The 26,692-nt window shown below is 40.6% G+C and overlaps 5 protein-coding genes across 8 annotated transcripts; 3 read left to right on the forward strand and 2 right to left on the reverse strand.

The window, feature by feature from the left end:
- Positions 1 to 674: 674 nt before the first annotated feature.
- Positions 675 to 7,613, reverse strand: LOC145697148 (uncharacterized). Of its 2 annotated transcripts, none has more exons than XM_081774307.1 (7): positions 3,004 to 3,128; positions 2,703 to 2,928; positions 1,988 to 2,022; positions 1,757 to 1,814; positions 1,393 to 1,616; positions 1,264 to 1,347; positions 675 to 1,032 (listed from the first exon to the last, which is right to left on the reverse strand). In XM_081774307.1, the coding sequence occupies exons 1-7, from the start codon at positions 3,079 to 3,081 to the stop codon at positions 733 to 735; spliced, it is 1,005 nt and encodes a 334-aa protein (XP_081630433.1). In that variant the 5' UTR covers positions 3,082 to 3,128; the 3' UTR covers positions 675 to 732. The 2 variants fall into 2 exon arrangements, with proteins under 2 accessions (XP_081630433.1, XP_081630434.1); XM_081774308.1 differs by lacking the exon at positions 3,004 to 3,128 and adding an exon at positions 7,444 to 7,613 and having other exon boundaries at positions 677 to 1,032.
- Positions 7,614 to 10,080: 2,467 nt separating this feature from the next.
- On the forward strand, positions 10,081 to 11,384 carry LOC145698722 (uncharacterized). The gene is made up of 5 exons (XM_081775933.1): positions 10,081 to 10,203; positions 10,252 to 10,546; positions 10,596 to 10,809; positions 11,064 to 11,176; positions 11,222 to 11,384. The coding sequence occupies exons 1-5, from the start codon at positions 10,197 to 10,199 to the stop codon at positions 11,382 to 11,384; spliced, it is 792 nt and encodes a 263-aa protein (XP_081632059.1). The 5' UTR covers positions 10,081 to 10,196.
- On the reverse strand, positions 11,166 to 12,188 carry LOC145698724 (hippocalcin-like protein 4). Its single transcript, XM_081775937.1, has 4 exons — positions 12,020 to 12,188; positions 11,785 to 11,980; positions 11,625 to 11,742; positions 11,166 to 11,581 (listed from the first exon to the last, which is right to left on the reverse strand). Exons 1-4 carry the CDS (start codon positions 12,081 to 12,083, stop codon positions 11,420 to 11,422), a joined length of 540 nt encoding a protein of 179 aa, XP_081632063.1. The 5' UTR covers positions 12,084 to 12,188; the 3' UTR covers positions 11,166 to 11,419.
- Positions 12,189 to 12,896: 708 nt separating this feature from the next.
- LOC145698723 (uncharacterized) lies at positions 12,897 to 13,958 on the forward strand. 3 transcript variants are annotated; one of them, XM_081775936.1, is made up of 5 exons: positions 12,897 to 13,049; positions 13,182 to 13,208; positions 13,253 to 13,320; positions 13,380 to 13,548; positions 13,588 to 13,958. In XM_081775936.1, the coding sequence occupies exons 1-5, from the start codon at positions 12,930 to 12,932 to the stop codon at positions 13,918 to 13,920; spliced, it is 717 nt and encodes a 238-aa protein (XP_081632062.1). In that variant the 5' UTR covers positions 12,897 to 12,929; the 3' UTR covers positions 13,921 to 13,958. The 3 variants fall into 3 exon arrangements, with proteins under 3 accessions (XP_081632062.1, XP_081632060.1, XP_081632061.1); XM_081775934.1 differs by having other exon boundaries at positions 12,900 to 13,082; positions 13,173 to 13,208; XM_081775935.1 differs by having other exon boundaries at positions 12,900 to 13,082; positions 13,173 to 13,208; positions 13,253 to 13,313; positions 13,373 to 13,548.
- A 10,267-nt stretch (positions 13,959 to 24,225) lies between these two features.
- LOC145699132 (trypsin-like) lies at positions 24,226 to 26,228 on the forward strand. Its single transcript, XM_081776384.1, has 4 exons — positions 24,226 to 24,365; positions 24,419 to 25,054; positions 25,098 to 25,470; positions 25,848 to 26,228. The coding sequence occupies exons 2-4, from the start codon at positions 24,461 to 24,463 to the stop codon at positions 26,078 to 26,080; spliced, it is 1,200 nt and encodes a 399-aa protein (XP_081632510.1). The 5' UTR covers positions 24,226 to 24,365; positions 24,419 to 24,460; the 3' UTR covers positions 26,081 to 26,228.
- Positions 26,229 to 26,692: the final 464 nt, after the last annotated feature.

Genomic DNA, 26,692 nt, shown 5'->3' on the forward strand with positions numbered 1-26,692 from the left:
AACACGAAGCACAACGTCCTGGATGTTGAAAGATGGTCGTTCCTTGGAAGCAAGGACGAAGTGGAAGCTCTTGGTGCTTCTTCTCACTTCGTCGGGGTTGATAGTTCTTGGCTTAGAATAAACATGCTTTTTAGTTTCGTCGATGATGGCGCCAATTGACACTAATATTGTTAAAAAATAAATTTCAACAAAACATGTTATTATTTACTTGTTATCGGATTGCAAAGAGCGTCGATCCCCCTCATGAAAACCACGCAGCGAAAATGCTGGACACAATTCACATCAATGTCTAATTTCGGTGCGTTTCTAAGTCTCCGCCAAGCAATGAACAACCAAAGCCCACTTTTTTCGGTTTCAAAAATCATACCTTTTAGTTTAGTCTTCCTTGTTTTTTTCTGTGACTGAAACCGGTGCCTGAGGAGTGGAAAAGCGCATGCTACATAGAAAACTAAATCTGTTGAAAAGACAGAGTCCTTCATCTCTGAGCGACTGAACTATGCAAATGGAAAATCGTGGCAACAATGAGGAGTTCTAGAACTGAACGAGAAATTCTCGGAATTAGACTGACTGAATAAAATTTCAATTTCTGTCCCCAACAATCAATGACAATTAATGATCTTGATTTAAATTTTCGGATTGAATAAATAGATGACAAGGATACAGATGAGTCATTTTATTACAGAGTTAAGGTAGTGTTTATACAGGAAAATGCAATTTGTTTATCCTTTTTGTTTATTGATCAGACTTCAAGCTCGGACTTGTGGAATTGCAAACTGAGTCCGGTTTTTCCACCGTCGTTCTGACTTGAGGATCCGGCGTCGACAGCGCCTCAGTCGGCAGCTGCAGCGGCGTCACTTTACCGAGAAGATCTTCCGTGGCCGTTTCCTGAGTTTGAGAATTGGAACTGTTTACGTTTTCACCGGTGAGAGAGCCAGGCTCACTTCCCTCCTCTTTTCCGCTCTTTTTATTACGCGAGTAAGGGCAGAAGCGGCGCTCGCCACGGGGAGGTAGCTCTTCGCCACGTTCTGCGGCCTAAATATGAACGTAATAAAAAACCACAACCCAGAACTTGAAGAATAAATAAAAATAGATGATAAGATGGAAAAGAAGAAGCGTCAAGAATTATTCAGAAAAGAATAATTTCTATAGAAGAGCCCCAAAATAGCGTCTGAAGAGTTCGACCAATCAGAGCGCTTCATGTGGCTAGAATCTTCACGGTACTATTTTGAGCCTTGACTGTACAAAAGATGCTGTTTTTCCTACCTGATGCCGGAGTGATTTTAAATGCTGGACCAGCTGAGCTTCTGAGTTCAAAATGACATCGCATATTTTGCACTTGTACTGTCCCTAAATTCAATGATAACCGCATTGAATGATAACTAGAAAGCAAACCACGCGTTTTATCGTTGGATCTTCAGAAGGCTTAGGCAGGAGCCCGAGTGAGACGAGCTTGTGCTTGGTGGATCCGAGGTGTTGAGTGAGCTGTTGCTGCGAGTTGACGGATAACTCGCAGACGGGGCAGTACAAATCTTTTGACTCCTCGATTTTCTCAATGCATTCAGGCAGTGGATCGGGCAGGGTCACATTCTCGGATGCTTTAGGCCTCAGTTTGTTGCCTAAAATAGTTTTACTCGCTGTTCTCTTCCTTGATTTCAACGAAGACAGGTCTAAAATGAAAATTTCACTCAAGTATTTTCATTTTAACTGTCTGTATCATGAATAAAGAGAGTGTTTCTTAGATTTGTAAAGTGCTTACTTCGCTGTGGGTAAGCCGTCTGCGGGACAAGATGCGATGTTCCGGAGGAGGAGAGCTGCTATAAACAGTAAATCATTTATAAACAACAAATAATTTATAAATTATAAATCAAAAGAGAAATTTTAAATTGGCGTATCTTTGGGCAGTCCAAAGTCAGCAAAAGAATAAAAAACGAATTTCAAACGGGAGAAATTCAAATTTGACTAAATCATTAAATTAATCAGAACTCACCATTAATCCAGAAGCAGGACTTTGAACCATCGTTGCTAAAAAACACGAATTAATACACAAATTTAGCATTAAATACAACAACTGCCAATCATCACTGAATGTCAACACCGCAAAAGAATCGACAACAGTTGGTTTGATATTTCAGCACTTTGGCAAGCAAAAAAATCGAGCAAAAGAAAGAGAAGGGGCAAAGGAAATGCGTGTGCTGGGTTCGCGCCCTGTCACTCACACAAAATAGCGCATTAAAAGATCAGGCATCAGGATGTGAGTCGTAAATCACTGCGATGATTTGTGGATTATTCTCCTCAACTGTACTCAACTGTAACTCCCAAAATTTGGAGGCTCAATTTTTCGCATTAGTTTTAATGGGATGGCTCCAGTGTTGATTCAATATACTGTATTGATTGTAAGTAGCTACTGTATTGCCAATCAAAGCAATACTGAGCTGGCTTACTGTCGTTTGACAGTAGTTGGTCGGAACAGATTAACCAGTAGCGGGAATCCGCAAGCCATAAATTACAGAATCGAAATGGGTAGCGTCAAATCCTGACGGCTAATTAATTTACAATCACGCAAAGAAGATTAACTTTCGACCACATAAGATAATGAATTTGAACAATCTGGCTCGTCAGATTGACTGTGGCGGTTTTTCTCTTTCAGCTGGCCGGATTATTCAAAAGCGACTTCCAGGGAGAGCGATTTTCAAACTACTTACGTTGTAAAAACGGGAACTGCATGGAATACCCCGCCATTTGAGGGAGCAAAATTTGTTGTTGCATTTGCAGCGCGGCTTGGTTCATCATGTTGGCCTGGTTCGCCATTCCTTGCATTTGAGGCATGATGATGTAGCTGCCCATATATTGGCTGACAGCAGCCTGGTTGGTCACTCCTTGCATGTTAATGCCGTCTCCAGTTGTATGATGCGTGCTGGGTCGGATCATCTAAACATTATACGATTAGTATACGAAAATGCATTAGTGACGCTCGCTCAAAAAAGAGAGGTGTTGTTCCTGCACCTTCGCTTGTTTCGGCTGATCGAGGTCAGAAGATGAGGGGGTCACAAGTTCTACTTCACCCACTTTTCTCTTGCCCATATTTTTGAATATAAAAAAAAAGTAATTAAATAAATTCGGGTTGTGCTCGCGCGCCTGAATCCTCAGTGTGCCCAACGGCGTAGCCCAAGGCGGCACCCGAGATTAACCATTCGTCGCCCCAGGGCATCTTTCCCCTCGCTCAAGGCACTAGACGTGTTATCGCGGAGAAACCGCTAATCACAACACAGGCGACCGCGAAAGTGCAAAACGCGCGGTTAGAAACGAGCTCGATCAAAACCACGACAATTCTTTCGATTGGGCTCAAGTTGATCCCCCGAGGTCAAATCTACCCGTGCGCGCGGCGATTATGGGCGAAGAAGGGGCATACGAGGCGAGATTTATGCTCTTGCTCCCACTTGGTGATAGGAAAATTCATCAAGAGAATGAATATACAAGCAGTAAAAGCAGGTTCTTACGGATGATATCGAATAATATCGATTTCAAAAACCAGCTAATACGCATTCAATTCATTCTTATATATAATATATTCGATAATGCATATAAAATTCATCGTCAAAATGCCCAAAATATGTCGATATCAAAAAAATATATACACCGAGATGAATGTTAATATTAGAAAATATAGGGTAGACACTGCAGTCTTTGTTGATTGCAGAAGAAAAATAGCTCAGTTCAGATTTATTGTTTATTGTTGCGAGAACCTTATTTTCTCAACCAATTTGGTACCACTTCAAACCGCCGCTCCCACGATAAATATTTGTTATGATCGGAAGATGGCGGCAATTAGGCGAAACATACCAAGCTTTACTTTTTTTGGAAGCATAAATCATCGGATAAATTGGCCCTGTTTCGTAATAAACTGAACTACTCGTAATACTAATCGTAAAAGCGAAAATGAGAAAGGGAGATCGTAGATCAAAAGAGAAGGTCAGTGGAGATTCGTGTGAGCGCTGGAAATGGGCGATTATCATAGTTAAACCATATCCGGTGCTGACAGGACGAGCTTTGCGGAAGGAGCTCTCAATAATTTACAGATGCAGATAAAAACGGTGGCAATGAAAGGGTTTTCTCTCGAAAAAATCATGCAAAAGAAAATCGACTGTAGCAAGGAAGTGATCAAAAAGCTAATTCGGACGTTGAAAACATGATTTTTTGAAAGACCACCAACTCTAGAATGGCTGGGGTGCGAGGCCGGGGCAACGGGACAACTGCCCCGTCCCGAGCCCCCTTTCGCCCCGCTTCGGGACCGGGACGGGGCACCAGCATGCGTTGCCCCGTTCTGTCCCGTTTTTGGCAACCGGGGCAAAACGGGACGGGACGGGGCACCGATACTCCCTACCCCATTTCGCACCATTCTTCGAATGGAATTCTCACTTACCGTTAGTCTGTGCCTTAAAATTTGCCCTTTTCACGGATTCAAACTTTCAGTTTTGACCTCTTCGAAAAAAGCAATAGTAGTATTTTCTCTCTCTTTCAAGGAATTTGAATTTGAATTTGTTTTGTCTCTCTCTCTCTTCCCGAAAATCTTCCTGTCAAAACACGCGCAAAGGAAAGCCGAGGAAAAATATTTTAAGAAGGATTAGTTTACACTGCGAAGGTATTCTTTTATGTATTTAGTTGAAACATTAAAGACGAGTGCCCTCAGAGCGCCGTAAAAACGCGCTAATTTTCAGCGCCTATTAGCAACCCCCGAGAAAAGTGATCTTGACATTTAGCATCTGCCCTGAGTTATGGCTTCTATTTGATGGGGTTTAACTTTGATTTGATGGATTATTTGATTGAGACCTTTTTTTTAATAAAAAATTTGAAGTTGAAGTTCTTCATTTTTTTATTTTATTTAAGAAAGACTTACCTTTTGAAATTCATTTCGAAAAAAAAACTTGGGCTTCTGAAAAATCTTCGTTCTATTTTCCCCTCTGCGAACTCTCTATCTCTCTCTTTCCTTGAGTATCAGATTTATCTGAGCGCCGCCGCGGTCGCCTTTTTGACGTGCGAACAAGCAATTAACGGTAATACTTCGATTGATTTCTTTTTAAATATTTGTTATGCCCTGGCCCCAGGCGTGAGCGATCAGTTCCGGCCAAGAGCTCTGATCTTGGAGAGAAAGAAAGAGAGGGCGCAGCATGGAGTGTGTGTGCTTCTCCCATGGAGCGGGGAATTGATAATGTTTGCTAATTGCAGGCCCGCTTCCAATGGTGCTGACCCCATCGGAAATACATCACGCCCTTGATTGATTTACCTTTGTTCCTCAATTCTTACGGTAGTTACTATTATTGGAAACGATTCTGTGGATAAAAAAGCCTCAAAGATTTAACATAGTGATCTCCTTAAAATTCTCTCAATTATTTAAGGGTGTCAAAACGATAAATTAAGGAAAACACTCTACTATTGGTAAATAGCTGGATTCTTGATGCCGACCTTGCTTTTTTTGAATCAGCATTATACGAGAAAAACCAGCGCTTTTTCTGGCAGAGGAAATGACCTACTCATAATTACACTTTTATTACCATTTTGGCTCGTGATCTGACTATTCACAACTCTTTTTAAAAGCCGTAAAGATCATAAGACTTCTTTTCAAATAAACGGCGAGTAAAAACTTGGGCTTCAAGTCGGACAGAATAATACAGTATCATCTCGACAATAAAGCAAATAATGGCAAAGGTCGCTTCTCATTTCTGGAAAGGTTGAAAAGCCACTGGCGGCTCTTTTATTTCGGCAATTTGCTTTGCCGAAAATTGACCCGCGAAAATTGAACTTTTCAAGCTTTTCTTTTGCTAATTAGTCTGTGATTGAATAATTGGCAATTGAAAATTCAATATTGCCCGATTTTGAAATCAACAAGGAAAAAAGAATTGCTGTACTTTAGAACGAAGAAATACTGAATAATTAATCGCAGATTCATCGGATTACAGTAATGAACAGTAATGCGGATCAGAAATCAATGAACCTGTCACGCTAAAATCTTTTTTTCGAATTCAACCTGCGTTGACGGCGTATTGACTTGCCAACTCGCTATTTTTTCTATATTTGACTAAAAGGGATTTTGGGCTGAAGCACCAAAACCGCATTTAATAAAATATTGAAGTCGAAATTGATGCTATATTCTCGCGAAATCTACGACTGTAATCGTCCATACAGAATTTGAGGCAAGAATTTGACAGAAGATTGTTGATGAAACTTAAAAAATAGGGCCCAAGTTTTTTCTTCTTAGAGTTAATTTAACGATCGTCAATTTTCCATCTTGAAATTTTGGGTCTAAGATTGTCGATAATTCTTTAGAAATGAGGCCAAAGTTTGTATATTTAGGGCAAAATCTGAAGATCAACAATCTTTGGCTCAGTTTCTGAAGTTTTATGAACAATTTTGGACAATTTTTTGGTCATTTTGATGTCTAGTGAAAAAACTAATTCTAGGATATGTTTTCTTCAACTAGAAAATGATTCTAGTTTTTTTAACGAAAGACGGAAGTTGAATATTCTTGACAAAATTGTGGCGAATCGATTATTTCTCCCTTTCGCTAAAAAAAACGACGTGCAAAGTGGATTTTCCAAAATAAACAAAGAGGATGAAAGGTCTCGGTCAAAACAACGTCGCTGTTTTCACCCGATTAGTGAAAGGCTTCTAGTGTTGCTTTTGCCAGGAGACGCTCAGGGCGCATTATTTTGACAAGCGTTTCTCTCAGGGGCGGGTTTATTCAAGCCCGAGTCCTTGAGAACTGTCTGAGTAACTCACTACACTAGGATAATCCGCTCAGACGAGAATAATAATAATAATGATGCCTTGATCCTATCTCGACCGTATCGGATAAAAGATAAACATGCAAATAGACGATTATCTTGAAGAAATCAGACATTTTCGGAACGCTTCAAAGAATTTCAAATTTCAGCTTTTCTGCAATGTAGCTTTTGCAGCGTTTTTTTTTTTGCCGAGAATTCTAGCAAAGAGAAAATTCTTCAAGCAGAATTGAAGAGTTGGAGCGCGAGTTGAGAAAAATTCCAAGCTGGAAAGATTGATCTGGTCAAATTCTTTGATTGAATTCTAGCAGAAGAAAAATGTCCTCCGCAATGTGAATTGGCAAATTCAAGAGCTAATTCTCGATTCAATTCAAAGTCTTTCAAATCCGCTTGTCCCATAATAACGCTGCTCCATTCAACCACCGGTTGTTTTGCTTTTCAACAATAAATTAACTGTACAACAAGTGTTATGACAAATTAAGCAACTAAAAACGGCTAGGAATAAGGCCGCGTACTAGCAATGATATTCAATAATCCAAATCCGCCTTGGTTCATAATTTGACGCAAAAGCTCTTTTCATTCCGCAAAATTGAACCTAATCCAAGGCGCCTTAGACGGAGGCTATTTCCTCCTTGCCCCCGTGACAAGCGTTAAATCTCCGATTTACCTGCTTGTTTCTTCTGTTTCTGCAAGCAACGGGCTTCTATTTCCAGCGCGCTTCGTTTCGCCTCTCTCTTCCCTTCTCCTCTCTTTCTTTCTCGATCTGTTGTGTTGTATATTTGTTATTTTATCGGAATAAGAATATTGCTTTCTATCTTTATGACAATATATTTCGACGTGGATTTCGCGCCAGCAAGCTAAATGCTCGAGATGCTCGAGAGACCAAACGCGGCGAAAAAAAGGTCGCCGCTTTTGCGCCACCAATCACCGTCACTCCACCGCAGCCATGCTCCTCCACCGCCAGGAATTCAACAGGCCTAATTTGTCCGACAAAGCAGTTTTTCAAATTTCATGCATCAAAATAACAAGCTAGAGTCTACTAGACTGCGGAAACTTGGGTAGAAAGCCTGAGTCAGGATCTGGAAGAACTGAAATGAAAAGCCGCGTAGCGGCTTTTTCAAAAACGAAGCCGCAAAGCGGCTTCGCTAATATTAGCATTTAAATCTATCAAAAATTGTAGCGTAGCCGCTCCGCGGCTTCGTTTTTGAAAAAGCCGCTGCGCGGCTTTTCATTTCTGTTCTTCCAGACCCTGACTCAGGCTTTCTACACAGGTTCCCGAGCCCAGATTTACGAGCTCCAAAGACATGCAATTAAAATAAATAATTGAAAGCCACTTGTCTTAGCCCACTATATTTAACATAAAAATGCACCTGCGCTCAGACTCTTCTGACCGAGTCGCTGACGCAACCAGAAACATCAATGACGGCAAAATAATCTGGGGAGCCAAAAATAGCGAAAATAAATCCAATACGCGGCGGTGCCAAAAAAAGGTTTTGCATTTCATCGCGTCGCCTTCAACTTGCGCAGTTGTTTCATGAAGAAGCCAAGAAGCGCGTAAACAATTTATCGAAATTTGCATCACTGGATGCGGCCAGTTTTAGTTGTTCGTTGAAATACTCAAACTTCAATTAACTTAAGGTCTTCAACTAAAAAAGTAGCACCCTTTGAAACGGATTTAAAACTAATTTTTAATAAAAATTAAGGGTTTCCCTCAACTAAAAACCCAAAAATAGCTTGCTTCTAGCAACGTGACCGGCCTGTATACCCTTAAATTGTTGATCATAAGGGGAACGGTTCTAGTCAAGGGTTGTATCTAGAAGTTCCAATTGAAATTAAGGGTGTATCTAAGATAGTTGCGGAGAAAAACTTGCTCCTAGGAGCCCCATTTCTGGTGGGGGGGGTCCTTAAAACCAAGTCTTTATTCCGCCTGACGAAGCTATTCTTTTACAGTGAATCGGCATGAAATCGTTAACATGTGCATCGAGGAGCAACAACATCATTTTACATATGATTGATTTTTGATTTTTTTGCTAAAAAGGGTTCATCCGAGATAATACATCCAACATGTCAATCGTCGTTGATTTTTTGAGTCTTTGATGAATAAAAGAGAGGCCTTTCTTTTCTTGACTCTTATGCGCCATCTGGACATTTTTATTTTTTGAATAAATCGATTCATTCGAGATCAAGCGTAATCCCACTCTGCTGCACAAATGGCAAAGAGCTTGAAATATATGCATCATTTAACAGTAAATAGTTGATTGTCTCAAGATAATTCGATTACAAACTATTTGAATTAGAGTCTAAGGGGTTTATTCTTGGGGATATTCTAAAAAGAACAGGTTTCTAGTTGGCACAATTTTTCGAATGAGTTAAAAGCGGTCTTCCCGACCGACCGGATAAATAGTAGTCTTACGGGCTGTTATTTTGAAAGTGGTTAGGTTTAGTAGTTACCGGTTTTTGTGGTTGGTCCGGTGAAGGCTAGATTCTCTTTGTCAAATAGATCGTCATACAGAGTTGCAAATTTCGCGAGCTAGTTGAGCTACAGCTCAGCTCAGCTCAGCAATTTTTAGATGAGGGTCAGCTCAGCTCAATTTTTCTGAAGAAAGCCAGCTCAGCTCAGCTTATTGTTTCTTCGAAAAGAGCTAGCTCAGCTCACCTAGCTCAGTTTGACAAATCGTGAGCTCAGCTTAGCTCAAAAATTTTCAGAGAAGCCCAGGCTCAGCTCCGCTCATTGTTTCTTCGAAAAGAGCTAGCTCAGCTCAGTTAACTCAGTTTGAAAAATCATGAGCTCAGCTCAGCTCAAAAATTTTTAGAGCCCAAACTCAGCTCAGCTCATCTCAATTAAAAAAAACCAGCTCAGCTCAGTGGTTTTTTTTAAAAGAGGCCAGCTCAGCTCAATTTGGACCTCAGCTCAGCTAGCTCAGCTCAGTAAAAATTTTCAAAAATTTGCAATTCTGTCGTCATATACAATAAAAAAAAGAAGAAGGAGAAGATTGATAAAGATGGTTAGATTCTTGTTGAAATTTTCGACGATACAGGAGGATAAAGTCTGTATCGTGAAGAAATCATCAGCTCCAGACGATAGAAGTATCCATAGAAACGGAACTGGTGGAAATTATCTGGATACAAGTCAACTTTCTAAATTTAATCAGTCGGAGCTTCATTGTGGCACTTTTGGTGTCCGGAACACGGGCGATGTTTGAGCTGCCGTGTTTTGTATCAATTATTGGACTTCGATTCTTTCTGGCTATTATATTCAAATTTGATAAAGTGAACGTACGTACTATTACTTCCAGACGCGGAATCGAGAGCACTGGGTTTTTTAGATCCTCAATAAGTATTACGGAAAAAGTACAAATCGATAAAATTGGTTTATATTCGAACGAACTTTACTTTTTTACCCAGACCAGAGAATACAGAATGGAAGGTAAGATCAAGTCGAAAATCAGCCAACTAAAAGAGGGGAAAATTTAAGCAATCAGCAAGATTCTCCAAGTCACAGCCGTAGAAGGCGTCCAACCAGTTTTCACCTTTCAAAAGATTGATGGCCAGACACACATGATGATCAAGTGGCCAAAAGCTCCCCCTCCACCGCCAATTATCAACCCTCTTTTCATCCATGCTCTGAGAGCCCAAGCTCAAGCAAATCAACACCAACTCGTTTCGCAACTTTCTTCCCAGCGAAATCTTCTCTCCCAAAATCTCGGTACTCAAATGGCTCTTTTAAAAGCTCAGGGTGCACAAATTCCGCCGCAAAGAAAACCACCAAGGTATGAAAAAAATTTCTCTTTCGGAAAATGAAACAAAGCCTTTTTTCAGTGAAATCGAAAAGGAAAAGGAACGATTTGGATTTTTCAGCCAGCACTTGGAAGAGATCTACAAGAAGTATGATATCAACAAGGAGTGCATCCAGGGCGGGTCAGAAGAGGAACTCCTTCATCCTCCGCTAAAACATCTTGGCTATCGGACAGAGAGCCAAATTCATCTGATGCGCAGAATGAGATACATTTCCAACAAATTGTCACTCACTACCGTAAGTAGCACCACCTCAAAATTTGGGCAGAACCAAAAAAAGGAAGTGATTTTCTGGATCAGGATTTTGATTTGCCGGTAGGCCGAATACAGCAATCTTATTGGTTATTTACGTAATTGGTAATTCACCAATAAGATTGCTGTATTTGGCCTACCGGCCAATCAAAACCCAGATCCAGAAAATCACTTCCATTTTTAGGTTCTTCCCAAAATTTGGGGTCTAAGAAAAGGTGCTTCGAGTAAAATGCTTTTAAGGATACGTACCCCGATTACGAATCAGCAGTAAGTCTCATCCTCGACAGCTTCGCAATCACGAAAGACAAAGTCGACGAAGAAAGCTATCGCCGAAAAATGAACTTTTTACTTCGGTAGGGAAATTTTCTTTATTTGGCATTTGTATAACTTACAATAAGAAAACGGATAAACAATCGGCGCTGGTTTCTGAAGAAAAAACTCAACGACGAGAATTCTAATGAAGAAGACAGAGCATCGAAGCGGATGAAAACGGAAGTAGACATTAATAGTCATTCCAGCGAGTCCAAAGCCACGAACGACTCTTTTGACTCTCCTGAATAAAAATGATAGATAGAAAACAGTGTGGAAAAGGAAAGTTATGGCTGAGATTTTAGGAGGGTGCGCGCTTTTGTCGCTTTGACAAAGTCTTCCATGGGAATTCCGATTTCAGATTCCTTTTTGAGGCTCTTCCAGATCTCGTTTGCTTTGTCGTTTGCTGCTTCCTGGCATACTTTTCCGCCGGTCAGTGCCACCATCGCCTAAAAAATGACCGTCGAATAAGCGCTAGAGTTTTGATTTTACCTTGATGAGGTCGATGAGCTCGCTCTTGTCGAGAATCCCATCCCCGTTCTGGTCGAAAATCTCGCAAAGCCAGGTCAGTCGCTCGTGAAGGCTTCCTCTTGCCATGACTGACATTGTGCTAGAATTCGATAAGCAAAGAATGGAACGGGAGAGTTTTTACCTGATGAACTCGACGAAGCAAATATGCCCATCGTTGTTGATATCAGTCCTGTCGAAAAGAACCTGCGTGAAGGTAGAAATGTCGCCATTCGGAAACATGATTGAATAAATTGTCGAAAACTCGGATCTGGACAGAGCGCCAGTTGGGCAATCAACGAGGAATCCTCGATGCCAGTTGAGAATCTCTTGCTCGGTGACTGAAAATATAGGAGTTGGCAAGTAACTAGATGACTTACATTTGGTTTGAGAAAGAATGAGCTTCATCTTCTTTTCACTGAGTTTGCTGCTCTTGTGGCCCATTATTTTTCTCTTTTTCTGGTGTTGAAAGTTTTTTGTTCTGAAAAAATCCTCTCTGACCGAGCTTAAATACCGGTCACGATTGTGATCAAGATTGTGGTACCCATGCCGCTTAAAAATGGTTCGATCGTTACGGTCTACCGACCATCGATCAGGATGTCTGCCAAAAATTTCACGCCATCTTGTTACACTTAGTCTAATACTGCTGCGCCTATTTGGTAATAAACAGTACAGTCACTCTCTAAAACCTTGTGATCACCGCAAGTATTACGCTTTCCCGTTGTTCTAGAGCTCCGTTTGTTGATTCTTTTTTTCAAATTTTGTAACTTTGAAACTTGGTGATTTTGGAACAAATGTTTCTAGATAAAATGTTGTTGTCAGGCCTGCGTGGTGTAAAGTGGTCAGTCTCCGGATTTATTCCGGTCCGAACGCGACTGTTAGAGAGTAAGTACAGAGATAATTGAGGAATTAAACGGTTGTTTTTTTGGAAAAACTTGAGTTTCAAAATTATTTTAGCAGGAAAAGAGGGAAGCCAGAGAAGACAACAGTCTGGTTCCTCCCCTCGTACGATCGACCATCGAGTCTTGAGTGAAAATGTTCCCGAAAAGCTCAAGACTCAAGACCACCAGCTCTGTTCCAGACGGAATCTGAAACAGCTTCCGAAAATGGTTAGATACGTACGAGCCTCCAGGAAATGGCTGGATACTTACGAACCGCCTAAAAAAGGGGCTGGACATTTGAGATTACCTGTACAAACCCAAATAACTACTTTTTCTGCAAGAAAACCTGTGATATCATCTTTTTTTTAACAACGGTAATTTGATTTCTGTTCGTTTTAGATTGCGCTGCATGCCGAATTTGCTGATCACGGAAGCGCGCGAGCCGGAAGCGCAATCGAAGAAGTCGGAGAAAAAGGGGCCTGTCCAGGTGATGGTCGACGATCTGGCAATTCCAGTGCCTCAGTTTGGAGTTGCTAACTCAACCCCTAAATTTTCTCAGTTGAAGGAATAGTTGAACATACCTTTCTATTAGTTCAAATTAATCAACTACTAAATCAACTTCCTAGTCAATTCGTACTATTCAACTCCGTTAAAGGTTGAGGAGCGAAAGGGTAGCTTGTGTCTTAAGGTGAGTCCCTCCCCCCTTATTCCCTTCTTTGAACCCTTTTCTAGAGCAATCATATGCAATATGGACCAAGAACATTGAACTACGAGTGGCACTCCGACCGAGAAGCTGAGCCAAAGGAACGGGTCCTTCCAGAGCCTTAGAGCTAATTAAATACCTCTTTGGACCCATGATAAAGGACTACGATGTCACTGCCGTCAGCGATCGAGATCGAAACCAGCATCTGGCCACTTACAAAAACATCGGCTTCGACAAGCCAGTCATTCCAATTTCCACGACCAAGGACGGCCTCGAGCAGCCGTTCAAGCAGAGGCGTTTCTACGAGCCTGTTTCTAAGACAACGGTAGTTCGGAGAAATGTTTCGTGATGAGAAAAAATTAAGGGAATGGTCGATTCAACTGGATACCGCCTCTTGACGAAAAACTACTTGCGAAGCGGAAGCGACTGCGTTTCGACGAATCTGGACCACAACTGCGTGCGCTGGCAAGAAGTGCAAGCTCGCCACCACAAGCTCAAGACTCAACACTACGAGACGACGAACAAGGCGGACTACACCGTTCCCCATCCGGAGAAAATGGAAGGCGACCGAACCATCCCCCACCCTGCGACGCCGTCAATCAACACCTTCGGCAGGAAGCTGACGGATCGTGTTGCTTGCGACGCTCACCGACGCAAGGGCTCATTCAAATGGCTTGATACTTACGAACCCAAATAACTACTTTTTTATGTCAATAAGAAATATTTATTTTTGCACAAAAAAATATTTTACAAGAAAAAAAATTTTCAAAAGAGCGATTTTTTTTCTTGTAAAAATTGTTGATTTCTTCCTTGTTTTCATATTTTTTCCCGAGCTTTTTCATAGTTTTCTGATGCTTAAAAATAATTGATCGGTGCAAGTTTCAACTCCGTTTTACAAAATATAAAAGATGACAAAAATAATCTTGTTTTAAACAAAAATAACTTGACGGGCGGATTGAAGCTGTATTGAACAAAAACACGATAATCATTTTCGTCCTTCACATTTTGCAAATTTAGGCGGAGATTTCTCGGCGCTCGCGCGGTAAATAAACGATCGAATCGATCCTTCATGTTTTTTCCAGGCGCTAGAAAAGTGCTTACAACAGGCTTTTCCAGCGTATTAAACTGGTCTCTTGATGTTTTAGGAAAATCCACGTGTAAACAACTTGTTCAAAAAAAAACTGATAGAAAAAATGGTAGAGACTTGTAGGAAGGAAATTGTTGTCCACAAAGTGAAGCCGGATTTTGAAAACTGCTATAAATAGAATCGCGACGGAGGGAGGAAATTCTTAGAGATATCCAAAAAAACCTCAAGAGGGCGTTCACTTGAGCGAGATAAAGAGCGAAAAATTGGGTGGGAATTTCTAATTTTCGAAAGAAACATTTATCAAAATCACGATATCTTGATGCGTTTCCAATAATATATAATATAATATAATATAATATAATATAATATAATATAATATAATATAATATGAAAACAAAGTAATATGATATTACTAATATCAGTATTATCGTGTATTTTACCAGCTTTATCTCAACATAATGCCGCTTGTTTTTGGACTTGACCGCCTCGGTCAAGGTTATCTTCCACTCTCTGACCTCAGAAAAAAGAGGACAGGGGAAGAGTAATCCGGGATTTCTAATCCAATTCTTTGAAAACGCAAGTTCAACCACGTGATGTTACCGAAAGCCTCCCAAATCCATGCGCTTCAAAGTTTATACTATTTTTCGAATCAACCGTAAATAACTACTAGCTGACGTGGACTAGTAATTACTTCAAGAGCGCGAATAACTGAACGGTTTCTTCGAATCGATAATTCTAAGTTGGGGATCGACCGAGCTCAGCAGAATTTTAAGTCTCTTTTGTGACGGGGCTGAACATTCTAAACAAGCCGCGGCCCACCATTGGCATGACGCATTCCAGCGCTGGGATTTCCGGTACAAAGTTTCGGCTTACTGTATATCTCGCTAGATAAAAGACTGGGCTTTCCCACAAGCCCACAAAGTAGATAACCGCCCAAGTGAGCCATCCAAGAGCGATATCGCGCTTCGACTAAGCTAAAATTGAGAAAATTGAACGCAAAAATGAGTGTTGCGAAAAATGCGTAAAATGGATTTGCATTAGCTGGGAAAATAGTGGTCGTTTTTCTCGTTGACCTGATGCATTCTAAGACACGAATTTAGAAAGAGAGAGAACTTTACGTAACTTTAAAAGTAAGAACCTCCTGGAATGGTCACCTAAGTAAACACCGTGGCGATTAATTACGGAGCGAGAATCCTCAGCTTTTTGATTAAGAATTTAATTTTCAAATTCAATCTGAAATAGAACGCTTTATTACTGAAATGAACGCATATTTCTTGATCAGATTACACTCGTTTCAGATTGAATTCAGAAGCTTTGATCAATTTTTAATAAAAAAACGTGATCAAAAAGTTAATTCTTTTTAGCAATTTGTCAATCAAGCCGCAAAGAATCAGAAAAAAAAGAGAAGCCATTGTCAAGTGCTCGTCTTTAGAACTTGTTTCCGGTCTCGAACAACACGACTTTCATGCACGACTTTGAAAATCAACTAAAAAAGAGGGGAAAGTGCTCAATTCTTGAGAATCGCGCCCTTTTTTTTCGTCAACGTGTAGTTTTTAATTTCAAATACTTTGTTGAAACGAGCGTAAAAATGAAAATTCTAGCGCAAAAGTTTATGAAACGAATTTTAGTTCAATTTTTTTTTTCTAAAGTTTATAAAGTAGTTCGTCAAAAACAAACTTTGTTCATAAATTTTAGCGCTAGAATTTTCATTTTTACGCTCCCTTTCCAATTGATCTAGGTAGGTAGGTCTTATGTAAGACCTTCTTTTTACCGGTAAAATCATCGATGGCAGAGTAGACGGTGGTTTTATTTTGATCGATCAAAGTCCCCGGCTTGATGGAAAGAACTTGGTTCCGTTTTGATTTTCCCTCAAGAAGATGCAATTTTTGAACGGAATTTTTTGATCGATCAAAGCCACGGATCGGAAGCTATCTTACCGGCAGTTGGCAATTGTGAATTTGGAGGATGACGCAAGAGCAATTTTGAGCATTTGGGACTGCTATAAATATCTGTCGTCGCATCTTCATAATTCGTTTCCCCGTATTTAGTAGCCAATATCGTCTTCATTTAGTAGTACGTCGCCTTGTTTCAGCCTGATACAATAATAAACACTTTTGAAAACATTAAAAAAACGTACCATGAGATTTTTTTCTAAAGGGAGATCTGAGAATCTGAGGGTCCTAAGCCCTCTGGGACTCTCAGTTGAGCCGCGCGCGCCTAGCGCGGCTAGCCAATCAGAGGACGGGCTTTTTCCGCAGTACGCCGCACTCCAAATTCTTTACTCTGAAGTGCCCAACAGGACCTCAAAGAAATTTCTAGACTTCCCCGAGAGTGAAACGGGAAAGCGAGGCCAGGGGCCTTCTCCCTCTCTAAAAAAATCTCATGGTATGTCGGGCTACGTTATGAACTAGTCTGTCAAACACTTTTTACTGATTGCGAGTTTGTTAGCAACAAATGACGAGGAGCGAGGCGCAGAAAAAAAATATTGAGTGGTGCTCTACCACTACTCAAAGCGGTACTTTTTCACTTGAACTTTGAGTTTCTCCTGAATCAATAATAAACCAAGCCAAAATTATTTACTTACTCGAAGAGCAAGATTTTTCCTTCGAAATCGACTCGGTCGAAAATTGAAACAGAAATACAGTAATAATTCAAGAGTAAGATACTGTTGAAAGTAAGGGCCCGAATTAGCGACATCAAGCGAGCGGATATCTTCTTCTTTCAGCGGTGGAAGACCCCGCCTGCTGGAAGACTTCCATTTTTTGGAAGAAATATCTTCTCACTGAATTAACTATTGTGATCACTACCATAAGACTGATAATTGATGAATTGGTAATTAAGATAATCTTCGTTGTATTTTATGATTCAACAAACCGCAGTTGGCCTTTTAATAGTAGTGTCCAAATTCAATTAGAACACATCAATTACCCGCTACTCCATGTTTTTTAGAAAATAAGAAGATCATGTTCGTAATGAAAGAACCCAGTACGTGGCAAATCTGGTTCGGGCGCGTCTTGTGTTTATTCATACAAGTAATTATCATTAAAACTGCTCATAAGTGACTCTCGAGCCGTTGTATCCACGATTACGCGCGTTGGAGAAAATCGCATTTGACACGGGCCGGATTCGATGATTGGTACCGTGTTTCCTTGTTTGACTCACTTAACAGAGGTCACAGGCGCATTACAGGGACGCACCTATTTTTTACTAAGAAAAGGAGAGTTCAAACTTTCTTTGGAGTCGGCAACCTTTGTAGAAAACCTGTGTTAGGGTTCTGAAAGAGCCCAAATGAAAAGCCGCCACGCGGCTTCGATTGAGATTGAAAAAAATAATTTTGCGAAGCCGCTTCGCGGCTTCGTTTTTAAAAAAAGCCGCTATGCGGCTTTTGATAAGAGATCGTTCACACCCTGACTCAGGTTTTTTACCCAGGTTGCCGAGCCCTGGCAAAACGGCTTCGCCAAAAATGTCAGCTTAGGAGCTTCGTTTTTTTTCGTAATGACGATGGGTAATGACAGTGTCGGTAGCTCCACGAAGATCTAATCGAGTGTTTTTGATGATAAGAAAAAAAAGGTCGGTCCAAAATTTTAGATTGATGGTAAGTTAAGGGTGTCAACCTGTTATTGAGGACTACGCCCTTTGATTTCTGTATACAGTATACTGTGGACATGGAAAATATACGATAAAGAATTTAGAAAAAAGAGAGATTTGAGAATTTTCTCAGATTTTGATGGTGGAAATTTGTGAAAGACTTTGGCAATGAGGAATTCTCGCGGAACATTCTTGAAGTGGCCAGATTCATGCTAAACGTGGTTCGCGACGGTGGCAGCAGATGGAATTCTGGAAGCTGGACGCAAGTTGGTTGCTGAGGAAGCATAAATTCGATTGGCCTGAGTGGCTCGGGTAAGGGACTTCCCATTATGGTGGCGCTGACTTGACCCCCGTCGGATGAGACGACCTTCGAAAGAGAGAAGACTCTCTTGAATAAAAAGAGTCAAGTTAAACAGAGCTTATTTTTTTTGTTTAGCGGCTAGCTTCGATTTTAGAACTTAGGCTCGGCAGCCTAAGTCATGTTCTGAAAAGCCAAAATGAAAAGCCGCGTAGCGGCTTACATCAGCACGAAGCCGCAAAGCGGCTTCGCAACACAATCACTCTTATCTATATAAAAATATTGGCGAAGCCGCTTTGCGGCTTCGTTTATTGAAAAAGCCGCTACGCGGCTTTTCATTTTAGCTTTTCAGAACCTCAGTCAGGCTCTCTACACAGAGTGCCGAGCCCAGGATCCGGGACCCCAGGTTTCTGAGTGAGTTCATTTTATTTTGAAATTATGTTTCGGGATCGTTTATCTTGGAATAAAATTCACGTTTATCTTGCAATATGCACAGTGTTTAGCTTGCGAAAAATAATTTTTATCCTTCCTACGCGCCCGCAAACATTATTTTCACAAGGAAGTGCCTTTTACCAAAAAACTTTCTTGTCTTCAAATATAAACCGTACCTCCTGGAAATCATTTGCGATTTCTAATTTCAAATTGTTGTTTTTTATTTAATTAAAGTTATTGCGCTTTTCTATGTTTTGTTGGACTCAAGCTCACATGCCCTCAATTAATTTCCGGTTTGAACGACAAACAACTCATGTTTTCCTCGAATGAAAAAACGTTGCTGAGTTGTCAATAAGCGCTTGAAATAATCACAAAAAGCGGGATACAATAATTTATTGTCAATAAACTCAATCCTTTTACAACAAACACAAATTATTATTTCAAATCAGATTGAGCCAAATCAAATTTGAAGGGGGAAAACGTCAACTTGACTCGGCAACCTGTGTAGAAAACCTGAGTCAGGGTCTGAAAAAAGCTAGAATGAAAAGCCTTATATTATCCATTCTTTTTGACCCCTGACTCAGATTTCCAACACAGATTTCTGGCCCAAGAACGTGATAAGTTTGATTTTTGTCTGCCAGACAGTCTTTTAGCCGTCAGAGGTGACACAAATGATAAACGAAATTTCCGCAGATCACGTGCCTTCAAATCGAGTTTCAAAAATTTTGGCGATAAGGAACGGTCGGATTTTATAATTTTCAGAAACAAAAGAATTTTAGTATTTTAGGCGCCTGTCCATTTTTATGAAATCAGATGCGCAAGATTATTATGGAAATGCTGATTAGAAGCTTTACCGCAAAATAAATCCTTCACTTGAACTACAGGCCTGGACTAATTTTGAGTCGCGATAGGCGACGTCATAGCAGCGCCTCAGCCAGCTATCAAGAATTCCTATCATCTGGCCCACAAATCAGAAGGCTCACATTTGCGCGCGTTTCAAACTTCATCCTTGGGCCGGACGATAGGAATTCTTGATAGCTGGCTGAGGCGCTGCTATGACGTCGCCTATCGCGACTCAAAATTAGTCCAGGCCTGTAGCTCCCTTGCGAGGCAATTATCCCGTTTTGAATGTCTTGCGTTGGGTCTTTCGCAAATCCGCGGCCAATCCTGAAAATTTATTTTAACAAAGCTCCCGTGTTCAGAAGAACAGCGCAAAAAAGAAACATTCAAACATTTAAAAATTTAAAATTATAAATTTTGAATTGAACAAGTCCAAAAGAGCAAGAACTTAAACATCTGAGCCCAGCAAAAAAGAAAACCGCTAGAGTTATTTCTTTACACGACATTCAAAGGTGATACGGCCTAATTCTTCGGCTTGAAGGCCGAATGATTGATGCTTGTAAGAACACTGATTCTTCGGCAAAAAACCGAAGAATAAATGATAGAAGATGCACTGATTCTTCGGCTAAGGTGAATTTAATCACAGATTCCTGTGCCCCTTACCACGGGGCTTCGCCCCTTAGGTCCTAAAATGCCGGGGTCTAGTCTAGGGTTACTTAGGGTTACCTTCAGTAACCCTAACTAACCCTAGCCTATCCCCCTCGGGTGAGTTTGTTCTGTCACTTTGCCCAGTGCCCCCTAACACTAGCCTCAAATTATAGAAAATACTTATTGCCAAATTGAGTTTTTTCTCTAGAAAATGTCTTTTTCTTAAGTGATGACTCATAACTTATGAGTCGTAAGTTACAATCAAAGAGTTTTGATAATGAGTTCTAGAAAATTTGCCGAAGAATCACTGTCAATACTATCATTAATCCTTCGGTTCAAGGCAATTCTAAATTTGCCGAAGAATCAGTGTTATTGAAAGCATCAATTCTTCGGTCTTGCCGAAGAATTAGCCCATACCACGCATTCAAAGCAGCTTTTCGCGGTGCAATTTTCCAAATCGGGCATCATTTCTATATGTCCAGAAAAAGACCTTTTCTTTAGTTTACATGATGACACCCTTAATTTTGGGGTGGTGTCACGAATCGACAAAAATCTCGCGTCGAAATTTTCAACCGATAAGAAGCCTTGATTCGGCTAACCAACCAATCAGCAGCCAAGAAGCCGCCTACGCAAAATTTGTCGAGATTATTTGTCGATTCGTGACACCATCCCAAAATTAAGGGTGTCATTATGTATTTTTGTCGGGATTTTTTGTCGGCTCCGGACACCTCCCCTTAATTTTTATGGTTGATTTTTTAGAAATCTACTTTGAATTTTGGCTTTTGGAGGAATTTGATAAGGGCCTCACTTCGATAAAAATAACAGTGTCGCTATCTAAATCCTTTCTTAAAAATCCGGTTTTATAATCTCTCTCTCTTTCTCCCTCCAGATTTAGGCTCTTACGAGACACTCTTACAGCTTTTCTCCTACATCTATAAAAACCAAAATTAAAAAGGGGAATGAAGCGGGCGAAGATAAAAAAGACGCAGCTCTTGGTCCGACACTCGACTTTTGCGGGCGAAAAAGGAAAAAAGACCCCTCGCAACACGTTTTAAATTCGACGTTCTCCTTGTCTCTAGCTTTGAACCTGGAGCAAGGACCGGTTTTCTGAATTCTGAGAAGAAGTTAATCCTCGAAGGCAATCGATTAAAACGGTACGTACGCGGCGACACGGTAATGTCTAATTATCCCCCGCTTACTGATCTACGAATGCTTGTTATTGAGTGATTTCTAATTTGAAGAGGGGTAACTAGCTGTCAGAATTCAATGTCACATAAGTAGCATTGCGTTTGATATGAAAAACAATGCGAAAAAGATGACATAGCAACTCATCAATTAACGGTACAATCCGATAAATAAAAATTTCTTATGTGACTCGGTTGTTGAACAAATCAGAGGACCATAATGATGGGGTAGAGATTTGCCACAGAATATGCAATTTGAGGATCTTGGGAAAACTCTTGAGCAAATACGCTTGGAAATATTTTTGAGCTGATTTAGAACGTGAAAAAATGTAACCTCACTAAACTCGTGCTTTTTGAATAAACAAGCTTCAACTCAAGTTGTGGCTAAATTGCTCATTGAGCAGGGTTAGAACTTCAGTCCTCGTATCTCTGAGATGAGTCATGATGACGTCATCATTACTGTATATAAAATGAAGCTCAGACACTGTACTTCATTTAATTAGTCATAATGATGACGTCATCATGACTCATTACAGAGATATGACTCATTTTTCCGATGATATGCCAAAAAATCACCGAAAGTGAAAAAATATTCCCACCCTAGTTAGAAGCTTTTTTGACTCAAAGAAGATAGAACGCGTGAGAAACGCGCGGAACTTGTAAGGACCCGGATAATTAGCCGCTTCGAAAAAGTGTCAAGGCCGATCCTTCGATAACCTTCTATAACAACTCGGGTCCGTTCGACGCTTTCTCGTAACTGAATTATTATTATATTCCTCCACGCCCGATGAAGTTTATTAGCACGCTGGTTGTTGAAAATTCAATTGAAACCAAAAAAGCCGTCTTTCTAGCGCTTCGTGAGCTCTCATTAAATTTATTCTCTGATGAGTCGGAAACATGAAATTTAGACAGATCATTTTTTATTGAGAAACATGCTAAATTGGACATGTAACATGTTTTTATAAGCACTCAAAATATGTAGCAGCTTTTGCGGAAACTCAAGATAAAGAAGTGTTAATGGAGTGGAGAAAGCTGTCTTTTGGAGACTTTTCAAGGGGTAACCAACTCAGTCAGTCAGCAGACACGGAATACTGCTAATTAGCAAGAAGCTGTACGGCTGGGCTCGGCAACCTGTGTATAAAACCTGAGTCAGGTCCAGAAAAGTCGCGAAGCATTACCATTTCAATCGTTTTTACGGCTTTTCATTTAGGCTCTTCAGAACCTGAGTCAGGTTTTATTCACAAGTAACCGAGCCCAGCTGTACGGTTTTCAATATATTGAGGGAAACTGATTGTAACACGCTTGTACTACCAAAAGGAGTATTGATACGGAGGAGGTTTTGTTTATAATAAAAACAGGGCTGTTACCGTAAATACTCGTCTAGTTCTAAGACGAAGAAATGGAGAGGAAACTCTTTCTTCCTTCGTCTTCTTGATACTTTTGAAGAAATAATTTCATTGAAAAGAGACTTTTCAGACCCTGACTCAGGTTTTCTCCACAGATTGATGAGCCTGGTAATAAGGTATCTCTTCAAATTTTCAAAAAATAAGAGGTTTTGACAAATTGTTAATTTACAAACTTCAGGATAGTTGATCAATAATTGGCTGTTTAGTTTGTACCTCGAGTGCATGCACTTGAGTACATCCCGATTATTATTAAAGCTGAGGTAAACACGTGATCAAAGGAAAAAAAAAAGAGAAATGATCTTGTAGGAACAAATATAATTGTTTCCATATCGAATGGGCACTTATTAAAGCAACTGCTTTCACGTTGTATTTTGATCTGAAACGTGCGCTGTATTCATAATTCCCATCGATCTGATGTGTCCCCTGAAAGCACCAACTCGTGCAAGCTCTCTAGAAGAGCACTACCGCCCTCTCTCCAAACTGCGGCGCTCCCGCAACTTATCAGCGAGTCCCGATACCAGCCGTACTTTCTCCTCATTTTCTTAGAGCATTTGGGAGAAAAAATAAGCTCTCATAACTCGCCTTTTACAGTTCCTTTTTTCAGTTTTTTTTACTATTTTTTTGAAAGAGAAAAAATAACAAACAAAAACCGCGATGAAACTTCTATCAAGTCTAGTTCTAGCAAATACAGCAAATGCCGCTTGGGAAGATAAATGGAAGACCATGATCGCCGAAAAGACCAGGACAATGTCCGATGTCGATGGTTATATCAAGTTTCAGCTTAGAGGTAAGTTTTTTTGCCGACTTTTTTAACCAAAAAAATAAGAAAAAAAAATTTTTTTTGATACTTATCTACAAAAATTATTCCCGAAAAGCGAATTTTCTTGACCTTTAATACAGTCTGAATTACAGTATTCGTTCATAGACGGATATTTTCAAGTATTCTATATAAAACTTAGTATCTCCTGATAAGGTCTATTTACACTTCATATTACTGATAAGATAGTAGCCTAAACGCTCTTTAGTTCCATACCCACCATGTATACCTCTATCAAAAACTAGATAAAAGGATTGTTCTTCGAACTTTCTTTACAGTCTATAACCAAAAGCCTCGATAAAAAGCTTCCCTCTTAGATTGTATTGCCGCACGAGAGTCCCTGAAAGCACAGAATCCTATTTTGAACGGGCAGTGGAAATGCAACGATCCAGCAAAGACCGGTCGGGCAGAGTGCGAAGCCGCTTGTAAAAATGATTGGCACGATGGCGACTGGCATCGAATGAAGTTTTCGATCAAATGCAAGGATGGGTTGAAGACGAGAATGCAGTTTGACGGACCGCCATCTTGCACTCCTCGAGAACGAGGACAGCAGTGCTGGCAAGAAGAATGGGCCACGATCAAGGTAAAAGAATCAGTTTTCGTTCATTCTAACTCTTTGCTCTTTTAGATGGCACAGACGCTCAACCGAGAGCGAATCCGAAACGCCGAGGTCGACAACACAAACTGCTGGAAAAGGGGCGTAAAAGCCTTCTGCAATATCGAATGTAAAGAGGGTTACGAACCTGGGTGGAACTTCAAACGGCCAATTAGAGCAGGGGTCAATTGTGTCAGGAAAAACTCATGGCTGAATCCTCACAGAAGAAAAATTGGAGGAAATTTGAGTAAGTCAAGAGTTCATCAAATTATGTTCAAAAAACTAGCACGTGTTTTCTAGCTTGCGTCCAGTCAAGTTATACATGCAACAAGGATCACGCCGATGAACAGTTTCCGCTCGGAAACGGAAGCTGGAACTGCTCTAGCTTCGCGTCTGGACTTCACTGCATGCCCAAGTGTAATAACGGCAACGACGGCGATGTTCGATACCGCGTCGAATGCAGAACGACTGGAGTTAACAAGGGATGGAGCATTGTTCACGGCCAAGATCAATTCAGGAAATTGTTTTTCATTAGTTCCTCTTCTCTTTATTAATTTCTCAAATGAGCATCAAAATTTCTTTTTTTTTTTCTTCAAGTTAAAAACAGTTCCAAGCGATGATGTCTGCCAATTCGGCACCGACAACAACAAAGAAACCTCCAACGACGATGTCGTCTTCGAACAAACCACGGACATCGTCCCAGAAGGCCTGAAAACATGCACCTCCGATTCCAACTTCCCCGCTACCCGAGGCTTCCCAGGAGGAGACGATGAAGACTACAGAATCGTCGGCGGTGTGACAGTCGAGGCTAACTCTATTCCTTGGATTGTCCTCCTCCACGTCAGAACTTACAGTGGCTGGACCGGTCAATGCGCTGGATCGATTCTCTCCGAGCACTGGGTCGTTACTGCTGCTCATTGTTGCCGAGGCATTAGAGTAAGAAAAAGCTTCTTTTGACAGGGATCTAACAATTGTTTAGTCAATCACTGGCAAATTCGGCGAACACAACAAGTCGCAATACGACTTCGGCAACGAGTTCTCCCTCTACACCGAAGACATCTTCATCCACCCGAAATACTACGACGACACCGACGACGGAACTCGAATGAACTACGACATCTGCCTTCTCAAATTCGAACAAGACATCCTGGCCGTCGCTCCCAACAAGGACTCAGTCAAGCCCATTTGCTTGCCAAACGAAGACGTCACGCACGGCCACGCTTGCTGGGTCGCCGGCTGGGGTACGACAAAATACGGGGGTTACGCTGCATCGGAACTTCAATCCGTCGGTGTCAGTATTCTCGACCACAACTACTGCAAGGACAAATCGCACAACATCGAGCCACGAGAAGGTAAAAAGATGATACTAATACCATTCCGTTTTTTTCTCAACAACTATAATTATGTGATTAGACTAGTCATACAAGCACCTCCTTGAAAATGTAAATTGCACCGCTAGAACTCACTTCAAGTAGAACTCTCTCAAATTCTCATCATCGTCCATTGTTACGAGCAAGCTTATATCAACGAGAAGTTAATTTATTGAATTTGTTCCACGGTCGCCAAATTCAAAAAAGTAACGTCGCTTCGTTTATCTTCACAATAACGATCCCGTTTTTCTCAAAATATTTGACCCAATATCAGTATTCCTTCATTTCCATTCGATTTGAAATAGAACTTGACGGACTTGAGAAAACTGCCGTTTATTTGTAAAATAATTTTCTTTCAGACGACATCTGCGCCACCACTTACGACAAAGACGCCGATGGACTCACCGACGCTGGCAAAGATGCCTGCCAAGGCGACTCCGGCGGACCACTGATTTGCAACAGAGACGGCTTCGCCACAGTCGTCGGCGTCGTATCCCGCGGAAACGGCTGCGCATACGAAGGAGAGCCAGGTCTTTACACTTCAACCTTTGTGACAAAAGACTGGATTCTCGAGACTGTTCGAAACAACTGAACGCGTTTTATATACAATGATTAATACTAGCTCAACTGTGTATTTTTTTCCAAGCCCTTTTTCTTTGTGTACATAAATTCCAAGCTGCTAAAAATTATTAAAAAATCTGAAAAATCTGTATCTAATAAAAATATTTAAAAAATTAAAATGACTCTCTCTTTCATCTTTGTATGCATAATATTTGAGTTTTTTGGATTCGGGTGTGGCCAAAATACGCAAGAAATATGCCATTTAGATGTCTAAAAGTGGAAACACATGCAAGTACCAGTACGTAGCCTTAGTTATTCCCACTCCCGTTTTTTTCTTTTTTCTTTCTAAAGAAGTTATTGCTAATTAGTAATTACGGAACGGAAGGGGGCTCTCTCAAGGCTTCCAAAGCCCCCGATAAGCGAGTAAACCCCCTTATCAAGATGGAGAAACCCTTAGATTACAAAAAAAGAACACCATTATTGCGAGGAAAAATTGTTAACAAAAATATACATCAGAGCTTCGAACTTGATTCAATTTATCAAATTTCGTTCAAAAATCATCTCGAAGCTCAAGAATCTCGGAAAAGATGATTGAATTCCCAATGCAAACACGTGTTTTTATCATAACTCGGCAAAGGCAACT

Source organism: Oikopleura dioica, chromosome 2 (genome assembly GCF_907165135.1).
Source record: "Oikopleura dioica chromosome 2, OKI2018_I68_1.0, whole genome shotgun sequence".
Lineage (NCBI taxonomy): Eukaryota > Metazoa > Chordata > Appendicularia > Copelata > Oikopleuridae > Oikopleura > Oikopleura dioica.

Coding starts and splice junctions, on each gene's coding strand:
- LOC145697148 (XM_081774307.1), bottom strand. CDS start 3,081: ATGGGCAAGAGAAAAGTGGGTGAAGTAGAACTTGTGACCCCCTCATCT. Junction 2,929..3,003: donor ATCAGCCGAAACAAGCGAAG/GTGCAGGAACAA, acceptor TATAATGTTTAG/ATGATCCGACCCAGCACGCA. Junction 1,815..1,987: donor GTCCTGCTTCTGGATTAATG/GTGAGTTCTGAT, acceptor TACTGTTTATAG/CAGCTCTCCTCCTCCGGAAC.
- LOC145698722 (XM_081775933.1), top strand. Junction 10,810..11,063: donor ACAAATTGTCACTCACTACC/GTAAGTAGCACC, acceptor AATGCTTTTAAG/GATACGTACCCCGATTACGA. Junction 11,177..11,221: donor AAAATGAACTTTTTACTTCG/GTAGGGAAATTT, acceptor ACTTACAATAAG/AAAACGGATAAACAATCGGC.
- LOC145698724 (XM_081775937.1), bottom strand. CDS start 12,083: ATGGGCCACAAGAGCAGCAAACTCAGTGAAAAGAAGATGAAGCTCATT. Junction 11,981..12,019: donor CATTCTTTCTCAAACCAAAT/GTAAGTCATCTA, acceptor CTATATTTTCAG/TCACCGAGCAAGAGATTCTC. Junction 11,582..11,624: donor AGCTCATCGACCTCATCAAG/GTAAAATCAAAA, acceptor GTCATTTTTTAG/GCGATGGTGGCACTGACCGG.
- LOC145698723 (XM_081775934.1), top strand. CDS start 12,930: ATGCCGAATTTGCTGATCACGGAAGCGCGCGAGCCGGAAGCGCAATCG. Junction 13,083..13,172: donor CCCCTAAATTTTCTCAGTTG/AAGGAATAGTTG, acceptor TCAACTCCGTTA/AAGGTTGAGGAGCGAAAGGG. Junction 13,321..13,379: donor TCCGACCGAGAAGCTGAGCC/AAAGGAACGGGT, acceptor TGGACCCATGAT/AAAGGACTACGATGTCACTG.
- LOC145699132 (XM_081776384.1), top strand. CDS start 24,461: ATGAACAGTTTCCGCTCGGAAACGGAAGCTGGAACTGCTCTAGCTTCG. Junction 25,055..25,097: donor ATTGTTGCCGAGGCATTAGA/GTAAGAAAAAGC, acceptor ACAATTGTTTAG/TCAATCACTGGCAAATTCGG. Junction 25,471..25,847: donor CAACATCGAGCCACGAGAAG/GTAAAAAGATGA, acceptor ATTTTCTTTCAG/ACGACATCTGCGCCACCACT.